General features: G+C 40.1%; 1 protein-coding gene across 1 annotated transcript in view; it reads right to left on the bottom strand.

The window, feature by feature from the left end:
• EP300 (E1A binding protein p300) overlaps window positions 1-12,482 on the bottom strand; it is a 61,414-nt gene that overhangs the window by 34,302 nt on the left and 14,630 nt on the right. The window contains exons 2-3 of the mRNA XM_066549600.1: window positions 11,447-12,102; window positions 2,119-2,295 (exon numbers count right to left, since the gene is read on the bottom strand). Of these exons, the coding sequence (XP_066405697.1) occupies window positions 2,119-2,295; window positions 11,447-12,102 (833 nt within the window). The remainder of the gene's footprint in view (window positions 1-2,118; window positions 2,296-11,446; window positions 12,103-12,482) is intronic.

Genomic DNA, 12,482 nt, shown 5'->3' with positions numbered 1-12,482 from the left:
AAATCTATTTTTGAAAAGAACTCATTTAGCAAGTAAACAGCATATAAGAGAAAGTCCAATAAGAGGAACAACTACTACTAGATTCTCTGATTAAGGAAACAGCCCACTTATGTGTACTTCTGGAGGACTCATTAAAAATGCCCCTTAGCAACAGTCCTAGCAATTCTCTTGCCAGCCACAATTTCCTCCTCATATCACTCTACACTCTATTAGTCCTAGCTCTTGCCTTATCAATAGCCAGCAGACCTTTGCACATGCTCACAGGTTAATTTGCAGTGCTAGACCAACCAGAAAATATTAATAGCATTTAGATCTCAAATCTCATTTTGGATGCTAAAACTTGCATCCACAACTCCTGCATTAATGGAAGAAAGCACATTTTAGAATGAATAGGGTTTTCTCTCACAGTAGAAGGTATCTCAAGTTGACTGCTCCTAGAAAAGGAGAATGAAAGGCGCGTTCTGGGAAGTTTTTAACCTTTTTCCATCAGCAAATTTGCACATAAGCATTCAAAACAAGCATCTCCTAGTCTCTGTTAGAGATGAAGCACAACTTCAGGATAATAAACACTACAGAACTAATGTCAGGTATGGCAACATCTAGTTTGTCTTCTCTGCTTCTGTTTATTTGTTCAGAACTCTGCATTCCTTTCAGTGACATTTGAGAAATACTCAAACAAGAGAGGCTCAGGTACTCTATATTGCTTGTATCACTACAGTTTAATAGACCTCAGTTTCTAATTGATTCTTCAGGTACTACAGGATGTTTCTGGAGATCTCCAGATCTTTAGACCCCAGCTACCTGTATTTCTAAACCCCAGTTCCCCTATAGCTCTTGACTACTAGTATAAACCTTTCATTTGACAAGGTGACTTCACCAATTAGTCAGGCTCCCAGGGTCTGTGCATGTTCCAATATCACCATAACTCCCTTGTTTGCAGCCTGGCATTCTGAATGACAGCTGAGACAGCAACAACTTTAAGTGCCTACGTTCAGCTGGGTACCAATTTCAAAAGTTTTATGCTCTGCACTGAATACAAACTTGACAGCTGGGGTTCTGAACAAGTTTTGGCTGCTTTTTTATTGATTCATACAACCAACTGGTTTCCTTGTCTTCCAATGTTTCACGCTCAACTTAAAAAACCACTAAATAAAACTCACAGGATGGAGCTCTTCTTAATTTAAAGGTATTAAAGTTAAGAAATGGTTTTTCAGCAACAGTTAGTAAGATCAATAGATGGACCCTCCCAGGGGGCATGTGGAAGTGAAATTTGAAGCAGGGAGAAACACAAGCTATGTTCAGAAAAATGAATTTGTTTCCTAAATTAAAAAAAAAAAAAAAAAAAAACCCGAGAGAAAAAAAACCAAAACAGTAAGACATGTTGCATGTCATACCCCTAACCAATTTAAACTTTGAAAATGAGGCATCAGCTTTAAGCTCAAGCCAGGGAATCTAACATTAAGGCACGTGGTGAGGCACTGGCTTTACAAGCTTGGGTCATCCACTTTTCCCACCATTTTTACTTCCCTTTTCCTTAAGTCCTGCTGCAGTAAGAGTGGAGGCAAAAGGGAAAGGTACCAAGGCTACTACAGTTGCGAGAGAAACACCTCCAGCATCAGGACTGTTGTGCATGTTCCTGTAATTCACCAGAAAGAACTCACACTGGGGTTCCTAAGCCCTATCACAGGTAACACCTGTTCAAAAAGGGACACCTCTCTTTACCAAAAGCATCAGCGAGTACAAGCAGGAAAACAACTCTCCAGACAGAGATACTCTGAGGAGAAGGGGCCCAATTCAGCAACAGCAAAGAAAGGATGGGACAGGAGAGCAGAGGTGTCCCAAAAGGTTGCAAAGCTCATTTCAATTAAGGAGCTCCATTCCATTTTCCCTGTTAACAGGGTTTGAAGGCCAAAAAGTGGAGGTGCAGTTTATCAACACAGAAAGCACAACTCTCCCTCATATCAGTCCTAGGGGTTGAAACAAGTGTGTTCTGTGTGGATTCCAAGTACATATTCACCCTGGGTAATACAGCTGCAAAATCTTACAATGTGGCAAGACCAGAGCATATTGCTCCTCTCTACCCCAACATTTTCTGAATATACCTTTCATTCTACTTACCATGTTAGGCATTCCTGCCCCAGGAACTGGTTTCTTGTCCATTGGAAACTGTGGTAAGCTATTCTGCAGTCCAGCTTTATTCTGCATCTGAGGGCCAAGTCCACTGGCTCCAATCTGCTGCCCAGTATTTTGACTATAGGGCTGACCATAAGGGCTGGGATTGCTCATCATTCCCATCTAGAAATTAAAATGGTAAGGTGTTCAAGTAAGATAGTTTAAGTTCTCAATATATAAGGCAAATTTATACTTCAGAGAAGCAAGAGCAATCACAGCCATGAGCTGGCTGCAACGCAACACTGCTCCTTCACGTTCACAGATCTACCCATCATACAACATTACCTTCTCAACTAGACAGTTCCTGTAAACACAACAAAGCCAACTTCACAACCTTTGAGATCTGACTGGATGGAAGTGGCCTGATTATTTCTTTATAAAATTACTTTCAACAGATTTCTCATTTCACCTTTGTGAATTCTACAAATTTTGCAAAATTGTACCATGGACTACATAATTCTTCTAGACTTGAGTTCTCCTCCCTGCACTTGTGCAGACTCCAAATGGAGACAGAAACTATCTTCATTCATATCAGCACAGTTTATCCCCAAAACATCCTATCCAACTGCTAGCACTCCCACAGCTCATCTCCAGACAGGCATAACAATGCATGTCTGCATTATCAGTACACAAACAAACATTTTCAATTTAAGAATACATCACAGTCATAGGTAACATCTCACAGTCACACCAATTCATTTGCAGTACTAGATGTCAAAAGAGAGGACAGGTAGAAATTCTGCAAACAAAACAAATCTATTGAACCCTTCACCCACAGGGGAAATAGATTCATGTTTCATACAAGCCATATGCATATTCAACAGTTCTAGCACACCAGAATATATAATTTGTTGTCTTGGAACACCCAGAACCTAAAGAACAAGAAGCAATCTTGCCAATAAAGTTCTTTATTCGCTGATATTTTTTGCCATTCCTTGCATTCCCATTTATTTTCCATGGGAAATCTGGCCTTCTAGGACCAAAAGAATTAGACATAGAGGACCAGAAAAACTGGAGATTTTTCTTAAGATTACCAAGTTCTCACTATTACTCAGGCAGGATCTTCAAGGAGGCATAACTCAAAAACAATGGCACAAAAATACTTTAAAAGGCTGTGTTGCTTCAACTCACATTAGCATTTGACTAGACAATGTTCAGTCTCCTTGATGCTTATTGATTCAAAGCATTTTCCTGCATTCAAAGAAGAATATAACTCCATGGTAGGCCTGTTTCTAATCACTTCTACATTGATTCTCAAAGCATCCTCCCCTAGCAGAAACACCTTGTTTCTCTCACCAAGCTTCTTCACCCTGCACTACAAGTAACCAACATGCTCTGACACTACCTGCAATTAGCCAGACTTCTCTTTTTCAGGCTGTAACAATCTTCAATCCACTATAATAGCCTTCAGTTTGCATTTACAAAATAAGGCAGGATCAAACTCAAGCTACAGGAAAAGGAATACAAAATTCACTAAAGAACCTGCCACTTCAGACATCTGATATGCGCAAGTGAATTCACTTGAGGACAGCCCTCCTCCTCCACACATAAGCAATAACCATAATCACACAGCAGTAATTCATTAGAGAGCAATGAAAAGAATCTCTACACATGGCAGAAAAACAAACTATGTAATGATCAAGCAGAACTAAAAGCCTTCCTTCCCGCTGCCATGTCTCGACCACAATGAATACACCTATGGTGACCAATGAAGCAGTTGCTGCCAAAACCAGGACAGGTAAGACCCAAAGCCTTCCTTCCTCTCCTTCAGACTAGTAGGATCTTATGTGCAAGTTAAGCTGAAGGCAAAGGGAGAAGAAAAGCATAAGGAGTCAGCAAGCACACTTTCAGAAATATCCCCCGTCGTCATTGCTGCCTCAAATTGACGAGCAGGTTTTCAAGGCTTAGTGAAGGCCTGACAGTGAGAATTAGTCCCTTAAGAAAACAAGCTATATTTGCCTGTAAGATAGCCTTATCCTTCTGAGGGAATCTCAGAACTCCAGAGAGAGTTTTGAAAGCAAGGACATCCCCAAAACCATAAATTTCAGAGCAAAGCTTTCAAGTTCATTAACAATCACAGCCCCCAAAGTCAGTTGACATCTGAGAATACACCAAAGCACAGACAAGCTGGCTATTACTATCACCAGCCCCATTTGACTTCTGTAACTTATGCTGCTATCAGCCTTAAAAAACAAAAAACAAACCAAACACTCGGAATTAAAGGCTGAAGGCATGTTTTCACAACTTGGTGTCACAGGGAGAAATCAAGACACCCAACTCAGACAATTGGAGACTTCACACACTAATTTCAAAGGGTTCAGAATAACTGTGGCCTTGTGAGCCAGCTCTGTCCTGACTACAGGGTTAGAAACTAAAACCTAGACTTAAAAAGAACACTTTTGCTATGTCACCCAAAACAGCTTTCTAATGAAACTCACAGATGAGGTTTCACCAAGCCAATCAACATTTATATTTGCAGCAAAGCTGAACACAAACTTTATGTGAAGCTTCTGACTTTTTCAAATTACTCATCAAGCTGGCTCAGCACAAGGATCTCTGATGCTTTCTCAAGCATCAGCCACCGGCACTGTTTGGGGTGCAAGACCAGCCTCCTCCAACAAGGCTCTCTCCATGGCAGAAACACAGGGCTCCCCCCTCCACCCTGCTCTGCCAAGGGACCTGGCAGCAGAACACCACATGCCCAGCTCAGCCTAGCTGCTCCTAATAGGGGTAATACTTTCCCATTTCAGGTTACAGGAGAAGCAAAGACCTGAGGAGCTCAGGCCAGGTTGACAGGCAAGCACACCAAACTGACTCAAAGCCAGACACTCAAGTGACACCCAAGATACTAAAAACCAAATTCCTCAAGGTCTCCCTGAACAAATCAGCAGCCATTACTTGATCCAGGTGAGACTGACACCTGACAGATCCTCAGGTGAACCTCACAGCAAAGCCCCCCCAGTTCTGCCATCACAGACTAACCTGACACCAACCACCTGCATGCAACCCTAGACTGAGTCAGGAGAAACATCATTTGGGAGATTCTGCACCTGGCACAAGGTGGCCTTGTGATCCTGCACAAGAAGAAGGAGCACACTCATGTTATTTGCTGTGACATGTTGAGAAACATGAATAAAAGAAAACATGTAAAAGAAAGAAATGTATGGCCTCATAACTACAGAATGAAGATCAAAATCCTGTTTAATTGTATCAGTAACCAACAACCAGAAAGACTGACACACAGTTCATCAGGGAGGGGACAGTTCATTTGGGAGGGGACAGATAAACAAATGCAGAAGAACCAGCCAAAGAAAGGAAGAAAGGTGGTGTTAGTACCACTGCATAGGAGAAGTACAAGGCTTCATCTGCAATACAATGCAAAAACATACATGGCTTAGTCATAGCTACAAGTCAACAAGTACAACCTCTACTTACGCTTCCTGGCCACCACTTTCTTTCACCTTTCCTACTTCTCTTCATATTCATCCAAAGTTTTTCTTTCTCTCCTCACCTCACAGCTTCCACTTAATTTCATCACATATGCAAGAACTTGCACACAAGGAAGAACAGACAGAAGTTCCAATTCACAGTAAAGAAGAAGAAAACAAGGAAGATCATAAAATGATGATAATAGAAAGCAAAGGTAATCTCAAATGATTCTACCTTTTACTTCCACAATAGAGAACAACTTGACTTTTCTGCATCCAAGGGAAGCAGGGGCTGTCAATACCAGAATGGTGAAAGGTGTGTATTTCTCACCATGGATGACATGAGTTCAGGAAACATTCTAGTTTACAAGTAGCATCAGACAGGGCTATTCAGGTACTCTCCCCATATAAGAGCAGTAACTACAAAAGCAGAGGAAATTCCCCAAGGATTTATTCTAATGCCATGAAACACATATATCTTCAGCTCAGAAGAAGGTCAAGTGACTAACTCTGCTTCTAGTTTTACGCTTAATAGCATAGAACACACTTTGAAAGGGAATACCTGCTAAATAAGTAGCTATAGAAGTATGGACACAGACATTGCAAATATTCTACTGTTTCTCTGTAAGAGCAACTGCATCATTAACATTCTAATATTTGAAAGACAGATAGATGTCTGCATTAGTATTGAACTGTGACCAGTTTTTAGATTTACAAAGATAACTATAAGCATGGAGACGTAAACAAACAGAATTAAGTTTTAATAACATTCTTTCAAAGAATCCAGAATTCACAGCATCAACTATGTATACCTCTACCAGGGAAACTGCAGTGCATGGTCTAGTTTAAGGCTATACTGATGATATCCACTATCTTTCCATATCCACAACTTCACAAGTGAAAGTTAATTAACTTTCCCCAAACAGGAAATTTAGTTTAAGTAAATTCCAGCCGGGTCTTTAAAAACAAGAATTTACTGTACACCACTTCCTAGTGCCATTCTACTGACTGGTAGAGCACTACTGAACTCCAAGCATACCCAAACTACATTTTGCCAGTGGTGTCTGCTGCATTCTTTCCAAGGACTGCTATTGATTATTTTTCTTTGCACTTAACTGAATAGTATTTTCAGATGCCTATTTCAAGACACCAGCATTATGTCAATGCTATTTCTGCAAGACACTACCCATGTCACTCTAGAAACTTAGACTCACTGCTTCATTTTTCCCTCATAAATAAACATTCCTCTCTTACTCTGGTATAAAGAGAGCAATTATTCTTTTTTTTCCACCTTAGTTTACCAAAGAAGAGAAAGGCAAGGACTGGAACTCACACTACCCTTTGAATGGATTAATGTACTTGATCATATGGTATGCTCAGTCACAGACTGAACAGTAGAGATACAATTACCTGGTGAATCAAATAGCTACTGAAAAACAGAACAACAACCAAGAACACTGACCACCTATCTAAAATTAGAGACTGAATATGCTAACACTAGGAAATATATGATGCTTTTATTTTCTTAATTTAATTTCACAATTTGACAGTGACATCTTCAATCTCTTCAACTTTGAACAGAAATTTATTGTTATGAAATTTCTTATTGTTCTACTTAGAGGAAGTTAAGGAGATTCTGACAAATTATGTTTGTCTTTGTAAAATACTGCCATTGAATCTTCTTCACAGAAGTTAAACTGATAAAGCCAATAATAGCAGAGAGCTTTGCACTTACTGAAAGAGTAAACCAAGTGACAAAGAATTACTACTGGAACTAAATGTTTCAAGTGAAATGCTCACATAGCAGAGGTAGTAGTAATGCCCTTACTAATCTGAACTGCCTACACATCCACTGCATCAGTGGAGTAAGTGAACATTTCTTGAATCAGACAGGAAATATAAGTGACCTGAAGGTCAGGTCTCTCACTCTGTGGTAGAGCACTGCTATGACAGAAATGCATAGAGCAACTTACACACAAAATACCCTCGTTCCCTCATACGAGGCTGGACAGGTAAGACCCTGACAAGGCACTTTCAACAGAACCCCGTGGAAGAACAAACCAAAGGTTTTAACTAGATAAAATTCCAAATGAAGAACAGTTCAAAACCAGAAACATGAATCAGCTTTTAGCAATTCAAGCTTTGCAATAAGTTACCTGTTTACATTTAAATCAAAGCTGTAAAACACTCTAGTGAAATAAAACCCATGAAAAATACTTCAATCATGACAGAACCCAAGCATTACAAACAATTTCCAAAACACTATTTCAACAGTAAAAGGCATGTCTGTTATCCTCTTAACTTGCACAAAACCAAGCATATAGAAAACAAAAAACTATTCAAGAACACAAAACCGGTTACAATTCCTTTGCCTCCAAACTTCTAACACTTCCTTTCAGGGCAGACTTCCACAGGCGTTTTTACGTCTGTACTGTCACCAAAGTAGGATTCACACCCTCCTCTGACAGGCAATATCAACTCCTATAAAAAATTCCCTCCCTAATATAGGGATACTAGCTTTCCAAATGATGAGTATAACCTGGACCTGAAAAACAATTCAAATCAATTCTTTTTTTAATGACCACCTGAGTTCCAATTTCAGTCAGGTTTAGTTTCTCCACACAGCCTGTCATGCAACTGGCACAGAGACAGCATCCAGGCAGAACTGCTTCTTCATAAGTTGGTGACTGCTACCATCAGGACAGAAAACTACAGGATGGAAGCATCAGATTGTGACAGAACAAGTTTATGAACAGAAATAATTTACAGAGACATTTGGGATTTCAAGTCCTAAAAGTAACATGCACAACTAGAGAAGGTCAGAAGTACAGAGATAATGAGCAAAGCAAGTGTTCCACTCTATTGCTCATCAATGTTTTGGGAAGAGAGGAAGAAAACTTCAGGAACTCCACAGGCTAACAGAACAAAGCAGAAACATAACCAATTTCACTTTCCAAATCGACTAGCCCCATGGAGTTCATCTTTGCTGTTAGAAGAGCATAACATTCTCCTTCCCAATTATTCAATGTCACAGGAAACCTAAGTTATTCCCTACAAACCATTGCACAAAAGACGTCCATTTCACTGAGAAAGAACTCTCTGAAGCAACCCTCCCTGTTGTACTGCACTAAATAGTTTATTTAGTAGTTGTTCTGCACTGGGTAATGGGAATTTTGTACTGAGTGTGGTATGTCATTAGATTATTCCCCCTTCCTCATCCCATGGTTTCTCCCCATGCACTCCTTTCTACACCCCTGGCCCCATGGATCCCCTCCCCTCGCCCCTCCCCAATGGCATCCCATTGGCCACGGTCCTCTTTCCCCGCCCCCTTTCCCCTGGGGGATAAAACCCCACTGCAGGTAAAGGTTCGGCCTCTTTCCTGCCTGGGGGGTCGCTGTGGCCAGCAGTGTCCCATCCCAAGCCAATAAACAGGACACTTGCTCCCACGTGGGAAGAGCCTTCTCGTCTTTTATCTTCAGTCCATGCAGGTCCGTGTGGGCTTGGGCTCCAGCTAGCCGGACTGGACCCATACAAAGCCCAGAGAACCACGGATTATTGCACCTCCCATCACCTAAAGAGGCTGCCTTTGGCAAGCTAACATGATGAAGTTGAACAATCATAACCAAAGCATCTCGTCTGATTTTTTTTCTTCCTACTGAAGGAGAGCTTCTGGATAATGTGCATTTTTTGCAGCAATGAAGGAAACCTACAGAAGTTATTACACCAACTCCCACTTTAACAGCAACATGCTACTAAATTTACCAATTAGAAAAACTGGCTTTTAAAAACAACTGCTTAAGGTCGTCTGTTTTCATCTACTTATTGAAGATTTGTAGGTGGGAAAACCCAAAAGCAGATGGGTGGGGAGATAAAATGGTCAGACACTACTGTTGTCAGACTTAGCTAAGTCTACTGTATGAAGTGAAACACAGGCTTCCTGCCAACAACCAAACCAATTGAAGACATTCCGGAATTTCAGCCTCCATTTCAGACTGTTCTCTCTCATCTGACAGTTTCAACTCCTTTATGAGGACTATACCCACTAAACTTAACACAAAAAGCCTCAAGATTGTTTTATCTATCAGCAATTAAAGAACCCTAAGTATTTTTAACCACTCTGGGACTATGAACTAAAAACCAGAAGTTATTGTGTATTTGGTCTGAATATTCTCAAAAGCATAAAGCATTCTTAATTTACATGTACAGAACTTTTGGAATTTAAGTAAGGAAAGGAGACAATTTAATTTTAGACTAAATCAGTCAAAAGCTTCATTTTATGTCCTTTCTTTACTTTTAGATAAATGAGTTTATTATAGTGCATAACTCTACTTTAGCTCTGATAAGCAAGGATGAAGTTGCATTCCATCCAAACACTCAATACATCCATTTTTGACCTCTGAAGACAGCTTTCTGAAGATCAATTTTTTTTTTTTTTTACAGCCAAGGAATAATGAATGAGGTATTATATAATTCCAATGCAAGAATACTTCACGCAGCTACATATTTCTTACCACTGTAAGCTACATATAAATTTTCTACTGTAGTAATCAAGCTTTGTATCAATTTTCCTATCAGGCAAAAATATCTTAAACTACTAGACCACGGAATCAACTCATTACTTAACAAATATATATAGATATATATATACACCCACACAACCCCCAAAAGTTAGCACACTGAGCTTAAGCAAGCAACTAACACCAAAGAATTTCATCATTAATGTTCACAAGACACAAAAGTAATTTCACTTAATATATTAAAGCATGACAAAACCATTAATACATAGCATAATTTTTATGTGTGTTTCAAATATATTTATAGACTGTTACTTATCATTCCAAGTTCTCCAAGTTGACTGACTTTAGGCATTCAGAGGTAGATTTAGGTATTGCAAAGCACCTTAAAAAAAGCTCTCCTCTCAGTAGCCAAGAAACACAAAATACTCACTTAAAGTGAACTAAAATACCAAAGTATTTTCTAGGCTTTTGATCAAAACATTAAAAAAATGGAGAATACTCAAGTGGCTCCTACTCTAAGCTGGCTAATTGTGCATGACAAGAATTAAATTAAAGACATCCTTTTATCCTTAGTTAAACCAGTAGGTCTTCTTGCATCTTTTTGGTGACTTATGACAACTTTCTTCCAACCTCCTAAATTACAAAAGCACATTTATTTCCCACTCAGTATTAAATTTTTTTTTTTAAACTTTCTGGTTTACTCTCCAGTAGACAAAGCCACTGCAAATTCTGAAACTAGAACTGAGTCAGATCAACAGTCTTAAGAACCCAACATTGTCTTCAGACATCTACACAAGCGCTCATTCTCTACCATTAACTCGAATACCCAGCACACACAGTGAGAGAGCAGTCAACTCAAACCTGTGAGCAGCTCTCAGCATCTGCTACAGGACACTCAGCTGATCTCAGACAACAAATATTTGCATTAACTGTCATACAGAAAAAAGCACCACAGCACCAGAAGGTCCTGATGGATTCCCATCACACTTGCAATACCAGCATCACATTAGATGGAAAAATACAGTAGCAGAGAAAGCATAAAACAGAACAAAATACAATCAAGTTACTTTTCAGTGTAATGGATAATCTGTACTGTCACAAGATTTCCAAAATAGGCTTTTTAATCTAGTCATAGTCTTGCTTCTTGTGCAAGATTCAATTTTTGCCTCCTATGACCATTGCAAATTCCACTTTAGCAGCATATAAACTATTTAATCCATCATACAGGATTCTTAAAGAAAAAATCCTATAGAATCCAGAGTGCAGAGGATTAATTTTACAAAACAAAGTCAACAATGAAGAAAAGTAATGAAGTTTAGCTTGTCTTACCTTGTTCATGGCTCCAGGCTGTGGCCCTCTTAGTCCAGCCTGCCCTCCCATCTGTGGAGTGCCTTGTTGCAGTGTCTCAGCCAACAAGTTGCCAGTTCCCATTCCTGGGTTTGGGTAGGGCATATTGGGTCTTCCTCTGCCTGCTCCAATGGAACCGTTCATGACTTGCCCCTGCATCATGCCCTGTCCGTTGCCTGCTGCCAACATGCCAGGATTCATGCCAGCATTCATCCCTGTGTTCATTCCCATGCCAGGCTGGTTAACTGGGCTGTTCACTGTTGGCATCATTGCTGCTGTGGATTGAGCAGAAGGACCCTGGTTTGGCCCACTTGCACCCATCGCCATATTGGGAGAAGTCAACCCAGCCTGTGCCATGGGGCTCTTCACCATGCTATTTAACATTCCCATTCCAGGACTGTTTTGTTGGGTTTGACTGGCCATGCCTTGGCCAGGGCCACCGACCCCCATATTGAGATTTGGGGAGCTACCAGCCCGTAGAAGTTCAGACAGCTGCTTGTGTTTAGAGGCAGCATCTTGTGCCAGGCCAAGGCTGGTCTGCAGCTGGTTAATGTCACCACCATTGGTGAGTCCAAGTTCTGTGGAGCTGATCAGTTCATCTGGCAAGTCATGTTCCAGATCAAAGAGTGATCCAAAATCTGAAAAACAAAACAGATTGTGTATGAGGTCAGAGCAATTAATAGCATCTTGAAGTTTCTACTTTTTAATTTCCAGCAAAACTTGATTTTTTGTATTTGAGCAAAATTCCCTTATCAGTTGTTACTGAAAGCTATCTAATGCGTCAGGATAAAAGTGATTCTAAACTTTACGAGGTCTAAACTAGAGAAAACCACTCCACTTCAGCTTTCTACAATTTGTGTTGAAAGGTCACTGGATATCTCAGCCTATGATCGCTCAACTTGAGAATTTTGACAAGGGAGGAGTGAATAATACATACTGAAATCTCCCAGAGGTTAGCCACTGAAATCTCCCAGATGTTAGCCAATGGAATTAAAGAGCAATTACAAAAAAGAATTAG

This window comes from Molothrus aeneus, chromosome 5, assembly GCF_037042795.1.
Source record: "Molothrus aeneus isolate 106 chromosome 5, BPBGC_Maene_1.0, whole genome shotgun sequence".
Lineage (NCBI taxonomy): Eukaryota > Metazoa > Chordata > Aves > Passeriformes > Icteridae > Molothrus > Molothrus aeneus.
This window is presented reverse-complemented; position numbering and strand designations above follow the sequence as displayed.